Source organism: Amblyomma americanum, chromosome 6, assembly GCF_052857255.1.
Source record: "Amblyomma americanum isolate KBUSLIRL-KWMA chromosome 6, ASM5285725v1, whole genome shotgun sequence".
Taxonomy (NCBI): Eukaryota; Metazoa; Arthropoda; class Arachnida; order Ixodida; family Ixodidae; genus Amblyomma; species Amblyomma americanum.
Genome location: NC_135502.1, coordinates 4164189 through 4189828, shown reverse-complemented (window position 1 = coordinate 4189828; position 25640 = coordinate 4164189). Strand labels below are relative to the sequence as shown.

The window sequence follows — 25640 nt, the reverse complement described above, 5'->3', positions numbered from 1 at the left end:
ACTTGACATGCAATGACCCCACATTGTGTGCACTGTACATTACAGTAGGAGATTCCTAGACTTTTCCAGGAAAAATATATGTACTGTTGACCAGCACTGAAAGAACTGCAGAAGAAATACATATTGAACAGACGTAAACATTGTAAACAACGGTTATTTTATTGACAGATGCTGAGGTTATATGACTGTGCACACGACCGTAACTTAATCTGGCTATAGAGCCTAGAATACACTACAATCCGGCCTTTGTGTGCTTGGCTCTATGTCAGGCTAGGCTTGGCTTTGGCCAGCCATGGCTAACTGTGAACCTATTGTGAACGACCATGTGCCCAACAACACACTCTTCCACAATATTTCACGCCGTGTGCATAAAAATATACATATCGTAGCTTTTCACCTCGGAATTCTTTCACAAATGTAGTGTCCACGGCATCCATTATTGGGTGCATACGCCCCCTTTATGGTTTATGGGGGTTTAAAGCGACACTGAGGAGAAATTGAAGTTGGCTTGTATCGTTAGAATACCAGCTCCTGATCACAAAAACGCCACTCTTACTCAAAACAAAGCTCTTGTAAGGTAGAAAATAGCAAGAACCAAAATGCAGGTATCGCCGCCACAGGCCAATCTCGCAAGTACAAGCGTGATGACATCATAGGACAGGACACCAGCTTGGAGGAATTTTCCTTACTCCATGGAAACCACGAATCTCTGAGGCTGACAAAGAAAGGTTGTGTGGTTCAATATTGAAGTAAGTTTTGTGTTGAAACCAACAGTGAACTTTTATCACACAAGGAAGACAGACAAAAGAAAATATGAATGCAGGAAGCAAAGAAAACCGATGCTTGGTGGCGCCACAAGCGGTCAGGAGAGTTTCGGTTTGTTATGGCGCTTCGCGTCTATGAGCTTTGCGTGCCCCGTGGTTTTGTTTTTGACGTGCCTCGATTTACAAGCGCCGAACAGCAGAGGAACTGCAAGTGTCGCTTCAAGTGCTAGTTAACCTTTGAAGGAGCCTGTTAAGGCTGGTCAGATGATCGCCACGGTCGATGAAAAACTATGATGGCACGACGGTCGGTGATCGTACAAGGCAGTTAGCAGTATAAAGAGCACTTGTGTCTTTGTACGCTTGCCCGGCGAAACGTTCATGGCTGTGCCACTCAACTTCGAACTACTTAACGGAAAACATTTATTAGGGATGGGGGACAAGATACAAGGCAGTTAAGAAAAATTGCTGATGGCGTAGCTCTGTTAGGCCAAGATATACGTAGCGAAAGTGCGGAGACTTCTGCATCCGAAGACTGCATTCACTAGATGCGCCTTTATTCCCAGTTAAAGCTTGAGCCGTCGTGGTGGAGTGGTAGCGTCTCCGCCTCAAACGCCAAACGCCCTGTTTCGATTCCGAGCCTCGGCACAGTTTTTTTAATTATTCAGTGAGTGGAGTGTGCGGGGTGGTTTCAGTGGCTCCATAGACGCCGCCACCGAATACGTTGGTTAGCGGTTAAGGCGCAGGCTCTGTTAAGGCGCGTTTATACTCCGTGTAACGTACGTGCGCTGCACGGCGACGTCACGTTGTCCAAAGCGAGACCCTATATACTCCAACTGCACTTGACCGGCGACGCGTTTGGCGGCTTCGGCGCACTCTGACCGCACTGGCGGAGACTTGCAGAACGTCTCTATTTTGCGCAGAGTGCGCCAGCCGCCGCCGGCCCGGCTCGGCCAGAACGGTTCGGCTCTGCGGCGAGGCGCGCGTTGCGACGTCATGCGCCGCCTCGGAGCACCGCCACGGTGAAATCACAAGTTCGCGGCCAGTAAAGCTTTCGCTTTAAAAGAGATTTGGAACCTGCAGAGACCGTGACTACCCTCTCCTCACGCTCGTTTGTTTGCGGCTCCATTCAATAGCTTCGCAGTTGGGCGGAACTGTTCTCTTCGAGCTCTCGGCTAATTTAATCTATTCACAGTACACAGCTGAAGGTACATGCAGGTGGGCGAGAGAACCCGATCCAGTGGACCCCGTACTTCCGGAAACGCGTGGAACCCGTTGAAGCGTTGTGCGTCGGTTTTACTTTCAAGCCGCCAACTTTAAACGCGAGCGCCCTTGAGCACCCATCCGTTTTTTGTGGAAAAAAAAAAAAGAAAATAACCTGGCCATTGCAGCCGTAAAAAAATGCCTCGACGCCGCCTGCTGCACCATGCAACAGCGCCGTTCAAAGAATCACAATCCATTGGCCCCAAAGCCTCGGCCAGCCTCCGATTGGCGCGGCGTGCCGACCTTGTCCTCGTCCCTCGCGATTCCCCGCACTGGGGTTAAGATATTTAATTAGCAACGGCTGCTCACTGAGGAAGTGGGAAACAGCCCCCCGGCGCCTAACCTAACCGTGCTCCCCTCAAAAGCACCGCACGCTCTGTGGGGCTGAGGTCGCTGAAATGCAGGCCGGAGTTTTTGCGAGAACTTCGTTGCCGGGTACAGGAACGGAAGCCATCGTAGCGCTGGCAAGACACCGGTGCAAACGTAAACGAAGCGACGGTAACGACGCCCGATAGATGACTTCATTTCGGCTGCTGCTAGACTACCAGAAATCACGAAAACTACCAGAAAACTACCAGAAAAATCACCAGAAAACTACCAGAAATCACGGAGTCTGCGTTTACGTCGCGTTTGTTGTCACTCCGTCCTGTGACATCATAAGAGGACGCCGTGACGTCATAAGAGTGCGCCGAGTTTGAATCGGAGGGCGGGAAAAACTTTTTCAGCTTCGAATGCAAACTTCTTTGAAATAAATTCATCTTTCGCTCCCGGACAGGCGGCAACAAAGCCATGAAATGCCGAACTATCAGATTTGCTAACAAAAAAAAATTCATAGAGTTCTCCTCACTGTCCCTTTAATGTCTCAATGCAGCTCAGACTATGAGGGACACCATACTGGAGGGCTCCGACAGTTGCGACCACCTGGGGTTCTTTAACGTGCACTGACATTGCACAGTACACGGATCTCTAGAATTTCGCCGCCATCGAAATTCGATCGCCGCGGCCGGGATCGAACCCGCGTCTTTCGGGTCAGCAGTCGAGCGCCGTAAGCGCTCAGCCACCGCGGCAGCTTGCATACGCCCCCTTTGGCCACAACTTAAATCAATTGCGCACAGTGGGACGGCAGAACACGAAATAAAAAAAAAAGGCAGAGGGCGCTTCGTCCAGTCTCTATTGTATGGTAATTGGAAATGGCTTTTCAAAACTGGGCACAACAAAGAGGAAAAGCAGAACGCAGAGCGAACGCAACCAGGCACCACCCAGCAGCAAAGGAAAGGCGATCCTCCGGGGGATGACCCGTTCGAACAAACAAACCGGCGCTCGTGAAAAACCGCGCGCCCAACCGGCTCTCTCCCTCCCTCCACCGGTCGGCGCCGGTGGTGGAGTGGCAGCGTCATCAGCGGCGCGAGGAGTTCCCCTCAGGAAGTCACCCGTCGCTGCTCGGCATTGTTCGCGGCTCGATCGGCCTCCACAGCCGGCCGACGATAAAAAGTATGCCGCGCGTGCGGCCGCCGCAACTCAACACGCCCTCGAAGCGGGATATATGACGCACGGACCACGCGCCTCGCCCGGCATCCGCCTACCTGCGTCCGGTGGCTCAAAAGAATGCGTGCAGGACGCGCGTCGCTTCTCACACATCGCATCTACGAGAGGCGGCAATCGGCTTCCATGAAAGACAGCCGTGTGTTACCCTCAAAAGCAGTGGGAAAGCGATAAGTGAAGAAACAAAACGAGGATTCCCTGCTGTCTTCCAAACAACTCCGCGCATTGCGCAACGAGACATTTTCGACGGCCTTTTCAGTAACCGCAGTAACTCAAAACAGCATTCGCAAAGTATACATACGGGGCTTGAACGAAATGCTGCCATTCGCAAACCTTGACGTTTTCTTCTCCAATTGAAAGATCCCAACCTTTTAGCTCATTGTAAAGCCTGATGGCCGATGCGTCAGCTCCGTAACGCCCGCTTAGCGCAGACCGTGAAACATTTTGAAGAACTTTTGAGCTACAAGAACGCGATGGTCAGCGGACAGCAAAGCCTGCGGAACCAGAAACGAATCGAACAGCAGCGAAGCAATGCGAGTGTGATCCTCTCCTTCATGACACATATACACACATTTTTATGCATTTAACGGAAACAATTGAAAAAAACACAATGTACTCAACAGTCAAATTACACGTGGCGGGATAAACCGTCAGCATTGATTTCACCGTAGCACATCGCCTAATCTGGTTTCATGCAATTTGTCATGTCAATCAAAATTGTAATGTCTCTAACTGAACATGTAAGTGAGTCATATTGTTCTGAGTCAGCTATAACCTCACAGTATACGTTAATGTAAGTCGGTGGTGTTTTCAGATATTCGCACCACTTGTAGCGATTAAATAGGGCTTTCAATACTGCTTATGTGTCATAGAGCGTCACAATGGCATGGGCAGCGTGCACAGCGAGCGCAAAAAATTCAAAGGGCGATTACGATATATTTGAGCGCAGCTCTGCTTCGGCAGCGCGAAAGGCAGGACACTCGCGGCGGCGCCGAGCCTCTGTTCGGGCAGCTCGTTTAAGCAGCAGCGGCAGACGAAGCATTTCCTAGTGGAGATATCCCCACATATACAGAGAGACGAAGCGCGTCTGTTAGGTTAGCTCGATATATCCACTATAAAACACCAATTATCCCCCACTCTTGCCTTGGAAGCATTGACACCGGTTGCGTCACTCATCCTTCAGAAATAACTGGCTGGGACTACTTACAAGCATACGGTTTATGCTAGGAAGACAACGCTGTGAGTGGCGTGGCCGGCGCGGACGATCTATCGCGTGCAGCACATTTCACACTACCGCTCGCCAACGGCGCGGACCACGGCGCGACCGCGAGGGGGCAGCGCGTGGGCGCGTGCCGCCGCAGGCAGACCTCCCTTCCCCTAGCCCCGCACCCGCAACTACATCGCCGACTTTCTTCATAACTTCACATTGGAGACCTCCACTGCGAGATCACGCATCCGAGGAACGCCACAAGGAGCAGTCCTATCTCCGTTCCTTTTCAACACTACAACGAGAGGCCTCCCTCCACTCCTGGAAGACATACCTCACATTAAACACTCAATATATGCCGATGACATTATCCTTTCGACCAACTCCGGCTCAGACGGGGAAATCCAAAGCTCCCTCCAAAGAGCAATTGACAAAGTCCACGGGCGAACGGGCTCACATGCTCCCCACGAAGTCCGAAATGCTATAGTCATCAGGGATATAATAATAATAATAATAATAATAATAATTGGTTTTCGGGGAAAGGAAATGGCGCAGTATTTGTCTCATATATCGGCGGACACCGGAACCGCGCCGTAAGGGAAGGGAGAAAGGAGGGAGTGAAAGAAGAAAAGAAGTGAGAGGTGCCGTAGTGGAGGGCTCCGGAATAATTTCGACCACCTGGGGATCTTTCACGTGCACTGAAATCGCACAGCACACGGGCGTCTTAGCGTTTTGCCTCCATAAAAACGCAGCCGCCGCGGTCAGACGAGCTCGCCTGCCAGTCCCCGACATGGAAGAGCCTATTTTGCTCCAAGTCGACACACATCCCCCACCTCCGGTCCTGACCATCCGCGTCCTGGGCATGCTAATACAGAACAACACGCAAAACTCTGAGGCCATTCACAGCCAATCAGCTCAACGGCCTCATCCGCCTCATCGGCACCCGTCGCAGAGGTGTGAAGGAGGACAACCTCTGTCGGCTCACGCAAGCTTTCCTCATCAGCAGGATAGTCTACTCCTACCCCTACTATCACCTTCGCCGAAAGGACGAGGAAGCTGTGAACAGCATTATGCGTTCAGCGTACAAAGCGTCACCGGGGCTGCCCCAGTACGCCAGCACACGGCACCTCCTCCAAATCGGCATCTACAACACGCTCACAGAACTCATCGAGGCACACAAGACCGCCCAAATCAATCGTTTCTCCCGCACCAAACACGGCCGGCTTATACTTGAATGTCTCAGCATCAATCCCATAGACGTCCACCCCGCGGACCCCATTCCAATAGGGGTCCATAGCCGCCTTGTCATCAAACCAATCCCCAAACACATGCTGCCTGGCCGCCATGATACGCGCCGCCAGTTCAAAGCCCAAACACTAGATGCCAAATACCTTGCCGACGAGCATGCTATATACGTGGACGCTGCACGACAAAATGCAACCACATGCGTGGCTTGTAACGCCACGATACACTCTCATCACCACCGCCACAGTGCGAGCCCATTCTTCCAGCGCGGCGGAAGAAACCGCCATCGCGCTGGCCATCGCTGACTCACGTACGCGCAAAGCCCTAAGCGACTCCAAAAGAGCGATACAAAATTACTCGGATGGCAGGTTTTATCCAATTTTATCCTTCGCGGATGCACTCTCAACCATAAGATCAACCTTAGTCTGGGTACCCGCCCACGCGGGAAACTGGAAACGAAGGGGTCAACCGACTAGCCCGAGGCCTAACCTACCGGGCGGCCGGCCCCACAGATCCAGAAGCTCTTGCTGAGACTCCCCAGACGTTTGCCGAAATCACCAACCTCCAGAGAGACGAGACGCCTCCCCACCCCGACTTAAATCGAGCGCAAGCCATCATGCTCAGCAGGTTGCAGACACACTCGATCCTACGAGGGACGCCGTAGTGAAGGGCTCCGCAAATTTCGACCACCTGGGGTTCTTAACGTGCATTGACATCGCACAGTACACGGGCCTCTAGAATTTCGCCTCCATCGAAATTCGACCGCTGCGGCCGGGATCGAACCAGCGCCTTTCGGGTCAGCAGCCGAGCTCCATTACCACTAAACCACCACGGCGGCTGTGATGATGATGATGATAACCTCTGGCTGAATGGCACGTACTCACGGTGGGGGATTGGCCAGGGTACATTGTTGATACAAACGCACACATGGGTAAGGAGTGGAGTAATTGGATAATTTTGTGAAGACGCAAATTTGGATGAAAAAAAGGTGAAAAAAAAAGGAAATGAGAAAGCTATGAATTCACATTTTAGCATAAGAATCGACCTGATGCAATTATACACCCGCGAATAAAATCGCACACAGGTTTCAAGGCATATCCATTGGCGGCTACACACAGCTATCACAGCACATGCGTCATCATCGTTGAATTTCATTCAGTAGCTGCGCGTTCTAAGGCACTCTGACCTAGCTTCAAAGAGTGGGTCACTGCCTTTTGAGTTAAATTCCTTACTGTACTCTAGAGGAGCCCATTGTGCCTTAGGCGGCGCGGGCTGGGCAACATTATTTTTCTTTCTTTTTCTCTGCCCACACTAATATATGTACTCTAGAGGGAAAGTTGGCGTCTCTTCACTTCATGCACCATGGATAGAGTATGGATAGATAGACGCCCGAGTAGCCCGAGGCATGCCGGGAAGACAGCACACCGGATTGACACCTAGTGGCTTGACGACTGTACTACAGATTGGATTTTCTTGATTGTTCAGTTTCGTTTTCACCACTGTAGCTTTTGATGATGTTTTACGCACTTTGTTGTTGTGTAGTGCAGCCACGCACGCAGTTTATTTATTCAGCATACCCCTAAAGGCCCTCCTTCGAGAGTATTACATAGTTCATTTGCGATCTGGAGCCACGGAAGGCGCTTAGCTCGAAATGAGCTGAACACAGTGTCTGATGTCTGCTAAGCCTAAAGTCTGTTTGCCTCCTCACTGGGAGCCATTTACGCAGCAAGCTGGATTTTGCCCAGCGGGAACCAGTGCATTGAAATGTGAAAGAAGGGATATTTTTGTGTGTGAACTGAAAACACAGCAGTCTGCTGCCGTTACCATTCTGCAGATTTCTTGTAGGAGTCTTGAAGACATTTTAAAAGCGCAAAGTACTTCGACAAGCGCAACTTATGTTAACCGCGTACTCGCCGAAGATTTCGTTTGGTTCATTTCGAAGACTGGCGGTGGCCGCGCATTGCATGCAGGAAAGACTTCCATTTCATGAATTAATTCACGCAAATACCCGCATGCTACACTTGTCAGCATGAACACGGCCATCACTTACTAGTGGTAGGAGAGGTTTTTCTTGGCAGAATCTGTAAACCCAGAGCTAGGACATTAGTTCCTCATACAAAAGCGGGGGCTCGGGCAACTTTCTCGTGGCACGAACATATCATATGCACGGACATAGGGCGCGTCCCGCAATAGCAGACTACACCAATGAAACATTTGTTTTTCATTGCGAAAAAAGCTTCTGAAGTGTGGTATTTTGAGAACTAACAATTTTTCTGCAGGAATATTTATTCTAAAAAGTGCGACTGTTAAACGTAAAATATATATATATATATATATATATATATATATATATATATATATATATATATATATATATATATATATATATATATATTTCCCACGGTTCGCTATATTTGGCGGCGTGAAATCTTTCTCACGCCATGAGCAAATTCGGTAGTCGTTTACGCCTACCTGCTTTTATGCTAATTTAGTGCGATGTACTACAGTTACCATATTTTATTACAGGTCATACTGATTACAATACGCTTTCCTGCAGCATGTAATTTGCGAAAATTTGTATATCTACAGTAGTAGCCATGTTTTAGGGCCAAGCGAAGTACGCCGTGCTGTCTTCCCGGCATTACCACAGTACACTTTACCACGGTGGATGAAATGCCCTTTAAAAAACTCACACAGACGGTGGCGCCAGCTTTCCCTCTAGGTAATATTTAGGAACTCAATGGTAATCATAGAAAGATCCCTTTCTGATCTGCCTTTTCCAGTATAGATATAGTTCTACAGTGTGCTTCTTTTTCATTGAATTAATCAAATTTTTACTTCCGCGCTTTTAACCCGTCGTTTAATGCACCTTCTTTCTCCGCCTTCATGGCATACTTACTGGTTAGTTTCCTAGCTCATGGATGGATAAGGCTGCACACTTTAAATAGGCCGGTGGCTCAAACCCCCTAGCCATGACTCGTGAAATTTCATTTTTGGCTTGATTTTAGCCACCAATCAGATAACCTTCGTTTAGTTACTTCTACCCACTTAAAATCTATTTTTCCTTCACTGTCCTTAAACCCCAGTGCTTTGAATAAATCAGCCCCACTGTTTTCCACTGTAGGGTGAAGCCCTTTACAGAAAAGTATCAAGTGTTCAGCCGTTTCCTCCTCTCCACACACACCGAATAACGTGTATATCGCGTGGTACCTCTCTACATGTCTTAGCCTGCAAAACTCCCATCCTGGCTTCAAACAACAAAGAGCTTCTCCTACAATTGTCGTAGATATTTTCTTTGCCAATATCCTGCTTGAAGATTCTGTATGTTCCCAGTGCCGATTTCGTCAGCATCCCTGTTTTACTCAGAGCTCTCTCTGTTTCTTTAACCTTTTTCTTAACCGATAACTGCTGATTTTGCCCCCTAACACTAGTCCAGACATTTGCTTGTCACTTTTCCAGTTCACTTTCTCCATTTTGTGTCCATATTCTTCATGAACAGGCAACGGAAAACTTTCCTAGCCACTGCTTTTCCCTCATTTCTCTCAATCGCTCCTCAAATGCTACCTTACTGCTAGCTTCTCTGCTCTCGAACGACGCCTATCCCATATCCCCCTGTACCCCGATTTGGTGTATTGCCATGTGCTCCCAAAGCTAGCCTTCCAATGTCGTGTTGGTACCTAACCTTGCTTGAACATCTGGTCTCATGCACAGAACTGCATTGCTGAAAGTCAGACTAGAAACCATCTCCCCTTTCCAGATCCCTTTTAACAATTCGTACCTATCGTAACTCCAAAATGCCCATTTTTCACGACAGCTGCATCCCTACTAGCTTTAGTCATTACATATTTTTCATGCTCTGTCAGCTACTCGGCACCGTTATTTATCCACACCCCAAGATACTTGTACTTACCCACTACTTAGGAGAAAACTGACGCCAACCAATATTTTATTTCTGCCCGACGTTTCGGGACCAACTCGGTTCCTTCTTCAGGGCCGACTAAAATGTGTGCTAGCAGAAGCGGGTGGCTGCCTTTGCTCTCCCTTTGTTAGCACATGGCGCAGTCCACTAACGTACACGGTGGGGAGCGTTCCTGGAGTGCTATTCATTGCCGCCTTTGTGAGCTGGATGTGTTATGACTCGACATGTCGCCTCTTGAACAGGTTTGGCTCCACGACGAAAACGCTCAACTCCTCGAAGGCTATTCTGTGATCAGAGCGTTCGCAGTGTTCAGCGAGGGGGTTGGCTTCTGAATTCATTAGACGGATGTCATTCTTATGTTGCCTTATTTGTGGAGATTCTTTGTTTCGCCGATGTATGAGGCCGGGCATTTGCAGCATGGGATTTTGTAAACGACACCAGGTTTTTTATCTCTGGAGACGCAGTCTTTCGGTCGTGGTATGAAGCGGCTGATTGTCGAAACGGATTTGCGAGAAATGTAGATTTCATGTTTTTTCAGAATGAAATCTGTTTCTTTTTCAGCAATCTCTATACACTGCGTCAATGAAAACAGATTGTCCTCCAACCTTCTCTGTTTCTGGAACCCATTTTGTAGCTCTCCTAGCACACCCTCGTTATCCACACAAGCCTGCAGTCTGTCCTTTATAATCTTCATCACCAACCTGTAAACCACAGACCTCACTGTTATGGGACGGTAGTTATTTATGTCAGCTTTGTCTCTTTATCTCTTATATATCATGTTCATTCAGCTTAATCGCCATCCATAGGGGGCTTTGCCATCCACTATCATTTTGCTCACTAATGTTTGTTTGGATTCTGGTCCTAGCTTCTCTATTAACATAATCGGAATACTATCTGGTCTTGTCGACGTGCTACTAGGAACCTTCTTCTCTGCCCTTTCCCACTCTTTTTTGTCCAAGCAAAACAACTGTGGTAAACCGGTCTATCCTCCTTCGATAAATTACGTGCAACATTTGTTCGTTTTTAAAATTTTTCTGTCATCCTTGTTCCTATATGTTCCATTGCTTCATCCCTTTCTAGCCGAATAACCCGATCTAACTATAAACCTTTGCTCTAGCTTAGTCTTATTACTCATGGAGTTAAGATGGTTTGGTTTTGTTTATGAGGGTCTAATGTCCCAAAGCGACGCAGGCTATGAGAGACGCCATAGTGAAGGGCTCCGGAAATTTCGACCCCCTGGGGTTCTTTAACGTGCACTGACATCGCACAGTACACGGGCCTCAAGAAATTCGCCTGCATCGAAATTCAACCGCCGCAGCCGGCATCGAACCTGCGTCTTTCGGGCTAGCAGCCGAGCGCCGTAACCACTCAGCCACCGCGGCGACTGGAGTCAGATGTTTCCAGAATTTCTGAGCTGCTTTTCTATTCTTTTTATTTACTTTTGACACCCATTGGGCACCCTTTCTTCTAATTTTGTAATTGATCAAATAGGATGCTTCCCTTTTACACTTTATGGAGGTATCCCATTTTCTGTCTACTCATCTTCTGGTTCTCCCCTCTTCATGGAATATCTGTGTTCCCTGGACGCTTCCTGACGTTTCTCTATGGCCTTCTTGACCTCCTCATCCCACCAACTCTTGGGTTTGCGTATTCTTTTCCCTTTTGGCCTGACTCGCACATTAGCTAGCTCTAGCTCAAGTAATCGAGCTAATTTGGTATAAGTCCATTCTGTTTCATTATCTTCAAATATTACTTTCTCATTTGATTGGCTACTGCTTCCAATTGCTTTTTAGGGTAAAAGTTCCCCTCCCACTCACTTCAGTCCTACATTGGTTTACCTTGTGAAACTTAACTCAATACGTTTGTGGCCACTACCATGACTTCTGGAGCCATGTTCATCTATGCTCATTACCCCTAACCTATTATACATCCTATGTGACATAAGTGCATAATCTATTGTCGAGTGCAGACTCCCTGCCTCCCATGTTATGAGCCCCTTTACACTTCTCGGTACTGTTGCACACATATCCAGCCACATGATTCCTGTCGAATCTGTGTACCCATCCAGGTCTTCTCTGTGTGCATTCATGTCACCTAATATAATTATCACGCCCTGTCCTCCTAGCTCATCAATGTCGCTTGCGGTATATTCTACCCATTTTTCTGTTTTCTTCTTTGGCATTAGCTCCTGTCGACAGGTATACAAAGCCAAGGAGTGTTTGCTCCATTGCCACTTTCCTTTTAGCCATAAATGTTCCTTGCATTTCTCATTAACCCTTTCCCAATTCATACTTTTATGAATTAATGCCCCGATTCCACCCCCCCCCCCCCCCCCCCCCTGCTGCCCTCTGTTCTATTGCAATATTCCGATGCTTAGTCTGGATTACAGGGTGGTTGCTCTATGTCCCTAAGATGTGTTTCCACTGATACAAATACCATTCATTTCTCCTGCCTTAAAGGTGCACTAAAGAGGAATCTGAACTTGTATTTTTACCGCGGAACTCTATCTACACATTCCACGCATACTTAGAAACGTCGAATATTGTCATGTGCAGCCGATTGCCCTAATTAAATTGGATTAAACGTCCCGCCTTTCTTTTGAACTCAGCGCGGTAGGTAGGAGGAGTCAACCAACTCGTCAGCCAGTCCCGTCGCGGCTTGCTGCTCTGCCATCGGTGGAGTGACATGTAAATCAAATAGAGTCCACGTGCATTTTTTATTTCCGTGGGCCTGATTTGAGTCTATATTGCCTGACTGAAAGTGTATATTCACAAAAACCTAAAAAACAACATGAAGGTGAAAGCGAAGCCCGCCACTGGACTGGCTGAAAGGCACTCCACACGTTGGTTGACTCCGGCTACATTCGTGTTGAGTTAAAAAAAAAAGTGGGAGCCGGGACATTTAATCCGATTTAATTAGGGCAATCGGCCGCACAGGACAATAATTCACAGTTTCTAAGAATGCCCGGAACGTGTAGATAAACTCCCCCAGTAAAAAGACGAGTTCAGATTCCTCTTTAGAGCACCTTTAACTGTTCTATTTCCTCCCATTTCAGCCTATTCCTGCCACCTTGCATGTTAACGTACTCTATACCTGATATAGGTACATACATGGCGTTACCACTATGAGCGAGCGTCGGTACTCTCGCTCACTCAGTTACGGCGACTGGGCTCAACCTACGAACTTAAGAGCTGCCCCTCTAAAACAGATCTCACTGATCTCTGGTTGTGACCACTACCTAAGCCGCCAATAAGGTAATCTTTACCACGAGTGCATTCCGACAGGGCCACGAGAAACTTGCATGTCACTGCACGCATACGCCATAAATGCCACTGCGCACGAGGTCGCAATCTCCGCTACCCGTACTGAAGATAGTACGGCAGTAAATCAGATGCATACCAGGGAACCTGAACCACGCCGCAGGTGCCAAAACAGACTTCCCACCCCCTACGATTGGCGGCACGAGAAGACGCTGTACATGATTCACCCGAGCGGCAGGTCAGAACAATTTACAGTATACAATCTGGGACACGCACAGCCCACGCATGTAGCACATGTGTGTTGTCGATCAGGGCGACCCGCTCTGGCGACCACCCAAATAACATTTAAAGACGACAAGCAACAATAGAACATAACAGAGCCATTTTTAGCTACCAGGTTAGTAAAGAAAGCTTGATGAAATATTCGGAAGGCGTGCAGAGAAAGTATCAGGATTTATGTCAACGAAAAGGAACGGCATCGTTAACAGATGCCGACCCAGTCGCAACAATGAAGCTATCAGCTGTCTACAATAGGCTCTTGCGGTTTGCAAAATCCGCACTCCTACTAGTTGTCGGAATGAACTGCGTATTCTATGGGCCCCTTTGCCTGAGCTCAACAGGTGAAACAGTATGAGATCATTGTGCGCCAGAAGCCAAGCGACGACGTCGATGACTGCATGCCAACGACAGTGAGTCACGATTGAGATATCTACGAATGGGGCGGTCCTGGCACACGACGCAGGATAGATATCATGCTAGGTAAATGCATCCACCTAAAGCTGAGCTCGTTCAGAGGAAGCAGGTAGCTTTTTAGTGGTATGTGGAGATTTATGAGGGAACTAAATCCAAATTTCCCTCTTTATTTTCCAGCAGCAAAAAACGTAGTCATTTAAAACTAGTGACGTCCAAACAGAAAACCGACACCGTGATCACTGCTTTGACGAAAAGCAGCCTAGCCTCTCTCTCAGATGCGTGCTGAATCTCTCGGTGAAAGAATCCGGTAATAAAGGCCAACTTCGTGCTGGCTATAAGGGCCGCCCTCATGGAGGACTCCGCATTAATTTCGACCACCTGCGGCCCATGTTCAGTAAACTGGCTTTTAGGTCATTGCAGGAACTGGGCCAGTTGGTGATGCAGACAGGATGGATGGATAAGGCTGAACCCTTTAAATCGGGTGGTGGCAAAGCCGTGAAATTTCACTCTTGTCTTGATTTTAGCCACCAATCCAGATAACCTTCGCTTGGTTACTTCTGCCCACTTAATCCATTTTTCCTTCACTGTCCTCAAACCCCAATGCTTTGAATAATTAAGTTAACAGTGTAACTGCACCTTGCACGGAAACATCGTAACTGTCATACAAACAAGAGAAACACAAGCGTCGTACGGTGCGAATAAATCCACCACAAAACCACAAATTATTTTGCCTAGAAATTCAAACTCATCCTGCGTTGTCGGGCACAGTGGGGAGTGTGCGCAATCGAGGCTCCATCCAACGCCGAGACACGTTGTGTGACATGGTGGCTGAGTTGGACACTTGATTGCAGTTAGCATTGAGTTTTTCCCTACATATAACCTGCTACCGGCCATTATAAACGCGACACCACATTCACAACGAAAACGTTCACGGAGGCACTGTTAAATGAGGCACCTGTCAGCGATGCACATGGCATTTCTTCAATACAAAACAGAGAAATTTCGTTTGGGGGAACAGAGATACTCTATACAAATATAAATATCTAAACATGAGCAAAGAGGCCACATGATTTGCAGGAACGTCAAGTGATCGCAACTTCCGAATGCATGCTCAGATGTTACTGTGGCCAAGTGGTTGTCGCACAAAACAGCCTGGTGTGGGTCAGAACCGCGAACGACGTTCCTGGAGGCAAACTGACCATTTTAAATCCATGTCCAAATCCGCTTTCCCAAATTTCTCATCCCGTTTTTCTGACCCAGTGTGCAATGTACGTACGCGCACTGCACATGATGCGTTTCGTCCAGACAACACGTTAAGGGGCAAGAGAACCCAGGCCCACAGGAGAGCCCGAAGCGGAAGAAGGAGCCATATGCCGGCTTGGAGTGCGCGCGGGTCGCCCGGTTTCCGTGGGCGATGCTCGCGCTGCAGGTTCGCGTGGCCTCTCTTTAAAAATAGTGACGACGGACGGGCTGGGACGCCTGGAGCGTGTAATTGGCCACGTTTAGCGACCCCGAGGAGCTGGTTTGCCTACCCGTCTCGACATCGCCTCCGCCCGCCGAATTGTGTTTACAGAAACGGAGGTCGGAGAAAACTGCGGCTGTCGATGACATGCCACACGAAAACAAGCCGCCGCTAGCGTAGTACACCTCGTGTCGATGAAGCTGCTTCTGCAAGAACAGCCAAATTCGTACTGAAGCGCAAAAGAAGGCTGACAGCGGAGAAGGCGGGTTCGACAAACTCAGGTGCAGGGAGTTAAAGCAGATAGGGTTACGGCTTTTGTCCAGGAATTGAACACACGAAAATGAGCATCTGCATTACAAAATTAGCACATGCGGACACAACGAACCGCGATGACGAGAAAACAAATTATAGCATTACGGTGGGCTCAAACAGCCTTTTACCACAGGACGCCTTGATTTGGGAGGTAAGAAGCAACTTTTCTTTTCACCTTCAGTATAGGGTTACTTTCATTCCCTTCGAGTGACGAACGGAAGTGAAGGGCACGGTAATTTCAGGCGGACACGACTCCCAATTTGTTCCTTTCGGCACGGTGCCGAATATACGTAGTACGGAGGTTTGCCGCCCAACTGATGTTTTTCGCGTAGGTACACACACGGACATAAAGACGGAGCGAACAACGAGCGATGAGGTTTTGCTAGCTTTCTGTACAACCGCGGTTACAATAAGCGTTTGGAAAACTGCTATGCAGCAGCAAAACGTCTTTCCGTGTTCACAGCACACAATGCACCAAACTTGTGGCTGACATGTTCACAAACAGCACGAGGTCGGTTTTTGAATGGGATATCCAGAAAAACCGCACGCGACGGAAACGTCGGTGAGTCACAGCTAGGGCGAACGTTACCTAGGCGAAAGGGGCGAGCACCGTCCTTGCCACCCGGAAAGCTAACGCACGCCGTGACAGCAGGCAAAGCACGTTTGCGAGCTGTCGAACGAACTTCGTTGCCCACCCCAAGCGAATCAAATTGCCCACGAAGGCCTGTTCATCGTCCGTCCGGGGCAGGCAGAAATGAGCCAGCACTTCTGATTAAAGCAAACAAGCTGCGCATCACAATGCGAGGCTGCTCGCGTAATTTCGGCGAATTTCCGGCGGTTGCTAAGCGAGCACAATGGGCAGCTCCATTCGCAAAAAGGCGCACCCGCAAGTATGCTGGCCTTATATACCGATCACCGCGCGCGTCTAACACAAAACGCAGGACGATTATGGACTGCGTGGTGTGCTTCTGAACGGTCACGAGCAGCGTTAATCAAGAACGCTATAAACATTTAAAAATGGCTATTGCCAGTCGCGGCTTGCACAGGACGTCGCAGGAGAGGAATATGCTGCAGCGTTGAACCCAAGTCTATTCTCCGTCGTCACCGCAGGAAAAGCACGCCTCACGAAGAATTTAGAGAGCAAAAGGCTCTTACGCGAGAATAAGAATGATGTGGTGCACCGGGGCACAGCGGAGGAGTGCGACAGCTTTTCATAGCCCTGACTCGGATATCCGAAACAGATTCGAAGTCCACTCACCGCAATCAGCTGTAGTTGCATAAAGTGCTATAATAAAAAACAGCAGTTCAGAACGCATCCTACTGTCATCTGGTTCCGTGTGTCTAACTCCGGCCCCGACAACAGAGGAAGACCGTGTCAAAACAACGCACCACAGACACAGCACACACGCTGAGACACAAAAGTGAACTGTAGTTTATTTTTTTTTCGACAAGATTTCCGAAGTGGTTCTTGGCTGCGCATGCGCACACTGCGCAAAGTTTTAATGGAGTCGAGAGTAGATTTTTCACGTATCCTCAGCACCAGTGGCGCTCTAGTCTACGTGCGCTTGGAAAATGGCGATTGAAATAGAGTCAGCGGAGTACGTATCCTAAACATTTGTCAACACGCAAAGCAGGAACGTTTGTCTGCGTCAGATTCAGTCTGGAATTAATGCTTCCTTTAGCACTGTTTTCTTTGATCTGTTTTTAAGGTATTAGCTTGGGTCGTCGAGTATTTAACATAACGTGCGTGCGTGCGTGCGCGCGCCTATTTCTAGACTCAAAACGTCGATAAATTTCGAAGTTATTCAAACGCTTTTAGCATGTGATTAAGCATGGCTATTTGACTTACTTGTTTAAAACGACTAGACGGTCTAATTCTTCTGTTTATTTATGCGTGCACATAATGCTTTGAATGGCTCTTTGGGCTTGTTTGACTGTGCCAGACAAGACCACATTTTGTACTGTATGTACTACGTACTCACCAGCTTTGTTTTGCGTTGTTGTAGTGTCGTTCGCCTGATACAGCAATACCTAAAAGAGAGCAATCTCTTCCGAACCCTTCAAGTGTTGCAGGTGAGAGCAAATTATTCGCAATCTCGTGAAACACTTTTCGAAATGACGTGCGTGGTCTCGGTGCTGCAAAGGCTTGCTCAACGCTTTGTGCAGGAAGAAACGTCCATATCTTTGAACACAGTCGACAGTGTGGACAGCTTCGTTCAAGACATCCACAGTGGTCACTGGGACACCGTCCTCAAGGTGGTTCAGTCGCTGAAGCTTCCGGACAAAAAGCTAATCGATTTATATGAGCAGGTATGTTTCGTTCGTGGGCAGATAGCGAAGTGACAAAAACGACGGGTTACCGCTCGGACTGCGGCGAATGCTGCTTATATAACAGCATATTTGAGAGGCTTCTTTTATTCGCCTGTTTTTGAGAGAATGACAGCTGACTGCGAGTGCAGGAAAATGTGAGAGTAACGTTTAAATTTAATGGAGGTAGGCTGCAGAGTTCTACGAGGGACGAAATATTTCTTCATTTAACCGTTGTTTTTTACATGTAATGAAGGAACCAATGTTTGTTTGTCCGGGTACTGGGTAGAAATGTTCCCATGGTGGGAGTTGATGCTTGCGCTTGTTAACCGCCAAGATGTGAATGTTTCAGGAATGGATGGTCCACGACTTCATTAACTTGCACTCCCTTGACATGGAAGTGAAAAAGTAGGGCCCTGTCAAATTGTATGGTATGTTAGAGATTATAAAGGCATTTGGAGGACAGGTTTGCAGGTTAGACTGTTTATGTTATTTGGCTACTAGCTGTCATTATGTGTGAGCCAAACACCTAACTCTCTGGCAGTTGATGCAAATTTTAGCACCAGATAAGTTTTGTATATCTTTCTGGTAGTTAAGAAGCTTTCCAGTGCTGCGACACTGTTCACTTGTTTTCAGCATACTCTGGGTGCTGCTCAGCAGATGGCCTTTCCTTCCTTTCTCTCAGGTGGTGTTAGAGCTTATTGAGCTGCGTGAACTTGGAGCAGCTCGGTCTTTGCTGAGACAGACAGACCCTATGATCAAGCTCAAACAAGAAGAGCCAGAAAGATACATCCACTTGGAAAACCAACTGGCACGCTCCTACTTTGATCCTCAAGAGGTATGTGGGCTAGCACAGTAGTGAGACACTCAATATAGGCATGCCAAAGCACAGCTGTATTCTGCATTTTAGAGACGCTAGTGACAGTTTACATGGCTTTCTGCTTCATGTGCGAATCATAGTGTGCGGATTTTTTAAGTTGGAAGTGCTGGGAGGCAATATGCCACATGTCTTTATAGGCACAAAACCGCAATAAGCTCTATTGTGACACCTAAAATTGCTCTGTCTCCAAGGCCACAACAGCTGTACCAAAAAGGTTATAAGTGTAGGTGTCGAAACAGTAGATTCACAGGGCAAAAACATGATTCATGTGGCTGATGCATCTTGCTGGTGGTTGCATTACCTTCTGCAAAGAGTATTTTCTGTGAAGGACTGTAAGATTCATAAAAAAAAAAAAACTGGCTGAACTAGGTTTCGGCTTAGTTAAAATCATGGAGAAAGATAGACAGGAGCACTGACTTCTAATAAAAGGGGCTCAGTTTTGCTACATTGGAGAGAGCTTGACGGGGCATCTGATGGATAGTGCTTGGTTTTGATATTGGCGCTGGTACAACGCTCCCGCCGCGTCGCTGCTGTGGCGGTTCCGCAGTCCATGGTGCGGACGCTTCCTTGCCCTTAATCTGCAAGTACGCGCGTGCGCCGTGGCATGCGTTGCGATTGTTGTCTGCTTTATGGTGCTGCACTAGCATCGTTGCCTGCGTCACTGCATTTGGAGTCTGCTTTTGCCTGCTTCATACAGCTTTCCAGCTGTGTCATGCTGGCTCCTATATGCACTCACTCCCCATGTAGACGTGTTTCACGTCTGTGCTTTCAGTCTTTTCTTTTGCGTTTCATGGACGGCTTTGTAGTCAGTATTAGTACTGTATCAGGAAAACGGCGAGGTATGTCAGGTTTAATGTCTGCAGATGGGGCTAACAGAGAGAGAGCTGAGGAGGTTGGCTCTGGATTAATTTCGGCCAGCTGGGGTTCTTTAATGTACACTGATGTCGCACAGCACCCACATAATGTGCATATCTAGGAAATTTATGCAGCTCAGCTTGGTAGATGCAGCATCGGTGGCAGAACGGCGCATCACTGCTGGGCGAACAACTCTCGTTTGTCATATCCTGGTTTACAGCTAGTGACATTACAGGTCATCACCTACTGTCCACGCATTCTGTCTGCCGTGCCGCGCCGTCTGCATGCCGGCCTCCTAGTGGGTTGTGTTGTATGCGTGCCCCTATCGAGTCTTGTTCACGGGTGCACGCAGATGGCACCCAAAAACGATACGGGCGGTGAACAGATGACCTGGCATCAAGCGAGATTAGCGGGTTGCTTCTTTCACTGAACATGTATTTTGCAGAGCCAGCTGCAAAGTACATATCAGGGACAATTGAACTGCAAACAAAAAAAATTCCTACACAAAAGATTTTATTTTTTTACTGCTGCGGTGGCTTAGTGGTTATGGTACTCGGCTGCTGACCCTAAAGATTTGGGTTCGATCTTGGCCACGACAGTGGCATTTTGATGAAGCCGAAATTCTAGAGGCCTATGTACTGTGCAATGTCAGTGCATGTTAAAGAAGAACAGGTGGTCAGAAATTTTCCGGAGCCCTGTACTACGGTCTCCCTTATAGCTCGAGTCGCTTTGGGACGGTAAACGCTCATAAACTATAAAGCATTCCTCTATTGATAAAGACATGTATATAGTAGAGTGGGAGATTCCACAGATGTCTTAGTGATGTAAAACCTTGTTGGTACGTGTTTAAAAAATGGGGGGGGGGGGGGGGGGGGGATGTATTATGTGGGAAAACATATGATCCAAACCGCCTAATTTTGAAAAAAATGTAACTGTTGAATGAGGTATGCCTTTTGCTGACACTTTCACTTCATAAAAATGCCAAGCAATCAACCAGTCTTTTATTTCCTCTAAAGAGGAAATAGGAAATAAAAGATCTCCTCCTCTATAGAGAAGGAGACAGGACTGAAAGTTAGCAAGCTTGACCAGTGGTCTTCTTCCTCTGTGCAGCTTGGAAGTACAGCAGACAAGCGGAAAACTAATGTTGATTAGCATTTCTTGGCACATGACCCGAGCACCTCTTTTTCTAACATTCACAGAATTCAGTCTGCATTTGTGTTGCCCTTAGCGCAAAGAAACTTTGCAACACATCCAATTTACTGATGGCAGCGGCTAAGGTGGTCAAAATCACTTCTGCGTCGTTTATGGACGCTTTGCCTACTTTTACTGACGCATTGCTGGGAAGCGAGCATGGCTGCCAGCTGTTGCAGCATTTTGCTATTCATTCTGCGTTCCCCAGACCTTGCCCGCTTTTATATAATTGCCTAGCCCTTAGGCACTGCGAATAAGCTGAGTTTTTTCTATTTACGTCGTGTCCCCTCTCTGGAACGGCCTGTTTGTGCTGGCTCATTTATTAATTTTTTTATGCTGCTTCTGTTCCCACCTATGCACTGCAGAGAAGCCACTGTGGCAGGTGACTGCAGCTGCATTCCAGCTCTTCATGTAGCTAGTCCCCACGTTCGGCCTGCTTGTGTGTCGGCATGTGTGTCTAGTCACTAAACTTATTATATAGCCAGAATTTCTCAAAATTTTGAAAATAGTAGCTGGGAAGTCATGTTATCCGGGAACATATTAACTGGAAGGAAAGTAGTATAACTCCTTGCTCGCGATTTTGAGCTTATGAACCAGGAAAGTGCCAGCGAGGTTTTATTGTATTCTGTTGAGGTTGCCTTCTCATAGGAGTTCCCATTGAAGCATATGTGTTCTGTGAAGGCAATCTTTGTTTGCCACTTGTCATGCCTACCGTATTTACTTGAATTTAGGCCGGTCTCGATTCTAGGCCAACACTTTAAAGTTGAAGGCCAAATGATAAAAAAAAAACTTTCCTCGAATGTAGGCTGCCCAAAAAAAAAAAAAATTGAGAATGACAGCTGGGGCACCGCACAAATGGCATTTATATCCACAAACCTGCTCCCGTTTTCTCATCCTCGCTAACCTTATCATTGTCCTCTTCATACATTGCACAATATTCTGTGCCATCAAGTGCATTGGAAATGCTATGCTTTCGGAACGAGTGTGCAACCAGGCTTTTCAGGATGTCATGGCACTGACAAGTGTCGCTGACCTCTGCTCTTTCACGAACTCTGCCAGTGCTGCTTCCACATTGGCAGGGGGGCCTTTCTTCAGGTCTGTGAAGGCCTGCCTCGTTGAGGCACAAGTAAAAGGTTCACGACGCTGCCATCTGCAAAGGCGAACATTCTTTTCATCCATGCCATAGTCCAGACCAGCTTGCAAGTTTGAAGACTGCTGTGTAGCGAGCACAACTTTTTGCTTGAAGGCGGCACTAGAATGACACACCGTCTACTTTGTGCCTTGACGTCAGGGAAAAACCACATGTGAAAAACTGGCACTGCCGCGGAATCGCTGGAACGCTGCGCACACGCATGCGCTGACCAGTGCGGAAAACTGGCTAGATCAACCTCTTTGCTGTAGACGCTCACGCCATGTGCCACGAAGACGCGTGCACTAAAACATGCTGACCCCAAAACATTAGGGACTGACTCGGGGATAGGAACTGCTACAGTGCTAACTTCTGTTGGTGATTTGCGGGGGAGCGACCTGCTTGCTCTTTTTTTTTTCATTTTTATGCATTGTCGTCGTATTTTATGAATACAATGACAAAATTCTCACGCCTAAGCAAACCTAAGAGTTCCATATCTCGTGCTTTTAAAAAGAACTGTTGGCCTAGATTTGAATAAATGCGGTACCTGGATAAGATTGCATTCTCACATCTTCCTTTTCCAGGCTCATGTGTGCTTGGAAAATTTTTTTTGCTTAGACTAAAAACTGCAGATGTGACAGATTTGGAGGTCCATGAATGGGGACATGAAATGCATTCCTGCATTAATGCTGGATGACGATGAAAATATTGAGACACACACTGAAAACGGAGCACGTGTACTAACTGATGTGTAGCTTTTGGATGTGAAAAAAAGCTGATGTTATTTTTTCTGCAGGCGTACCCCAGTGGAAGCAGCAAGGAGCGCCGGCGGGCAGCCATTGCGCAGGCCCTGTCGGGCGAGGTGAGCGTGGTGCCTCCTTCACGCCTACTGGCCCTTTTGGGCCAGGCGCTCAAGTGGCAGCAGCATCAGGGCTTGCTGCCTCCCGGCACCACCTTGGACCTGTTCCGGGGCAGGGCTGCTCACCGGGGGGGCACCCAGGAGGAGGAGCGCTTCCCCACCCAGCTGTCGCGAAATATGCGCTTCGGGCCCAAGGCACACGTTGAGTGCGCTCGCTTTTCCCCCGACGGGCAGTTCCTTGTCACGGGCTCTGTTGACGGCTTCCTTGAGGTCTGGAACTTCACCACAGGCAAGATCCGACGGGACCTCAAGTACCAGAGCCAGGTGTGTGTTATGGGATATCTGTGATAGCAGCACAGTGCCTGTGGCAGAAAGTTGCTTGCAGACTAATAAAAAGGCTTGAAGGGCCATTTAGTAAGCTATGCAAAGGAAAACAGACTGAGCGAGCGCAGAGTTGATAGCCTAGCTGGAATTGAGGATTTAATAGACATATACAGGGTACTTAATGCAGAGAGCAGATAACCGATGGCGTCTTGGGGCAACAGTGTGAATTTTGAATGAATGCAAACATAGAGAGCCAGGCGGGCAGATGAAGGTCAGGAAGTTTGCGGGGATAAGGTGGCCGTAGGACAGGGCTGATTAGGTATTGATGGGCTGTATTGTTGTGCTGCTGAGCTTGGGGTTACGGGTTCAGCACATATAATGTGGCTGTAGCAGCTGTGTTTTGGTAAACATGGAAGGAACAAATTTGCTCAGTTTTAGGGGCACATTAGCTAACACCACTAATGGTCAGTAATTTGTTGAGAACCCTCTGTAATGGCTTGCTTCATGGCCCTGAGTATAGCTTTGGTACATAAAAATGCACTGGTTTATCCAGGAATGATGGGTAAGTTATAGATTTGTGTTCATTGACAATGTCAACTGATGAAACTGGAGGAGAACCAGTGGACCAGTTTCTACTGCCGGACATTTTAGATTTAAAAGGCTTGCTCAAAAGCCTGCAGAATTATGCAGTGAAAAATCAGATTGAACGTGAAAAAAAACCACTATTTTTCCAAGGTCATGTCTTTTGCACGTTCTGATTTTTCCGCACGATCACACAACTGTAGTTGTAATAAAGCCCCGGTACACAGCTTTGAAGCAGACGGCTTGGGATGGGTATTTTTGACAAAGACCGTATTGTTGTGCCATGAGCAAGAGTGGTTCGTTTAACCAAAATAATAACTTTTACAGTGCAGCTGTTAAGTGCTTGTTCTTTGGGTTGAGCGTTGGTGTTGTCAGTGCCGTTGCCATAGTGAGCACGGGAGGGTATTTACTACAGTAGCCATCCGTTACCATTGAGGGAGGGTGAGTGGTGGTTATGGTGAGTGGAGAGGGGGCGGCACCATGAGCTTAATGTGGTGGACTGGAGATGAGTGCTAATCAAAGAACAAGTATGTGTGGGAAACTGGTGGTCGTTTAGGGTAATGGACTGGATTCTAAGAGAAGACAAGTGTAGCAGGTGGCGGCAGAGAGTTAGTGGGGTGGATGAGATTAAGAAGTTAGCAGTGATGAGGCTGCACGGGACACGGTTAAGGGGAGACGCGGGTCTTAGAACAGTAAAAAATGGCCGAAAAATCGATTTTGAGCAAAACTCATTTTCGGAAAGTTTGACCCTTCGAGCATCTATTTCTAAAATTATTAACGCTAAATTAGGTCGGGAAGTGTGATAAAATATGCTTTCAATATACCACGGCAGCCACGAAATTCCCCCAAAAAAAACGAAATTTGAACTTCCCGCGGACGCTGCAGCCGGACCCGATCGCCGCCATCTTGGGGCTTAATTTGAAGCTGTTTTTCTTTGTGCACAATTCGCGATATCTCAAAATGGCGTCGCTCAAGCAAAACGACTGCCTTGGCTGGTTTTCCGAAGACCGTTTCCAATTCGCTGATTGGCTCGCGCACGTTGTGCTCTTCAAGTGCGCCGTTCCGTGCCTGCCATTGGCTGGCAGTGAACGGCACGTCATTTTTTTTTCTTCCTCGTTTGCGTTCACCAGCGGTCACTGCCGCTTCATGCGCGTCTGCTTTTGCGCTTGTTTTTTCTCGACGCCACCGTGTTTCTGCTTTGTGGCGAAAGTTTTTCCATGCGAATCAAGATGACGGGAGACAGTCGACTTAAACCGTTCACACAACGAGCTTTGGAAGCCGTAAGAAACGGGCGTGGAACAAAAAGCCGAAGGCGTCGGCCACAAGCACGTCGCCGGGACCTTCGTTAGAGCCGGTGCCGGACTTGCTGGACCTGCCGGGAACGGGTGCACGCCTCATCCCACAAGAAGTCGTGCAGCATGTCCGCTGCCAACGCGTAGCCCGCTGCTCCGTGCTTCCATCACTTAGCAGAGCAGCTCTTCTTCCAGATAGGAAAACTTGCACGTCTTGCCTCGGAAAGTGCACTTTTGCAGCTTTGTGTTCCTCAATGCATCCCTTTTGGTTGCACCATCTTCGGACGCACTTCTCGGCCAGGTCAAATTTCCTGACCGCCGCATGCTTGCCGTGTTCGAAAGCAAACTCCCAGCCATGTACTAGCTATTGAGGTGCTTGCCCATCGTGCTAAAACTGCAATGCTCGGACGGCATCACTCGTGTATGGGACTGCACCCCTGAAAAATGGCCCTTGAATCTGGAAAAAAAAGTGCGGCCCCTACACGCGTTTATGCAGTACTAGCATAAAAAGACTGCATGCTTTACCTGCAAGTTACACCCATTCGGCCGCTTTAAAT

At 48.0% G+C, this 25640-nt stretch overlaps 2 protein-coding genes across 3 annotated transcripts in view; one reads left to right on the top strand and one right to left on the bottom strand.

The window, feature by feature from the left end:
- Positions 1-17110, bottom strand: part of kuz (zinc-dependent metalloprotease kuz) — a 67522-nt gene extending 50412 nt beyond the window's left edge. The window contains exon 1 of one of the 2 annotated variants that reach the window (XM_077668297.1): positions 16923-17110. In XM_077668297.1, coding sequence (XP_077524423.1) covers positions 16923-16980 — 58 coding nt within the window. In that variant the 5' untranslated portion in view covers positions 16981-17110. Of the gene's footprint in view, positions 1-4773; positions 4841-16922 lie in introns of those variants that run through there. The other variant, XM_077668298.1, reaches the window with a different exon arrangement.
- Positions 17111-17195: 85 nt separating this feature from the next.
- The window catches only part of Smu1 (Smu1 spliceosomal factor), a 47098-nt gene continuing 38653 nt past the window's right edge, over positions 17196-25640 (top strand). The window contains exons 1-5 of the mRNA XM_077668290.1: positions 17196-17262; positions 17671-17737; positions 17831-17974; positions 18657-18809; positions 22823-23209. Coding sequence (XP_077524416.1) covers positions 17237-17262; positions 17671-17737; positions 17831-17974; positions 18657-18809; positions 22823-23209 — 777 coding nt within the window. The 5' untranslated portion in view covers positions 17196-17236. The remainder of the gene's footprint in view (positions 17263-17670; positions 17738-17830; positions 17975-18656; positions 18810-22822; positions 23210-25640) is intronic.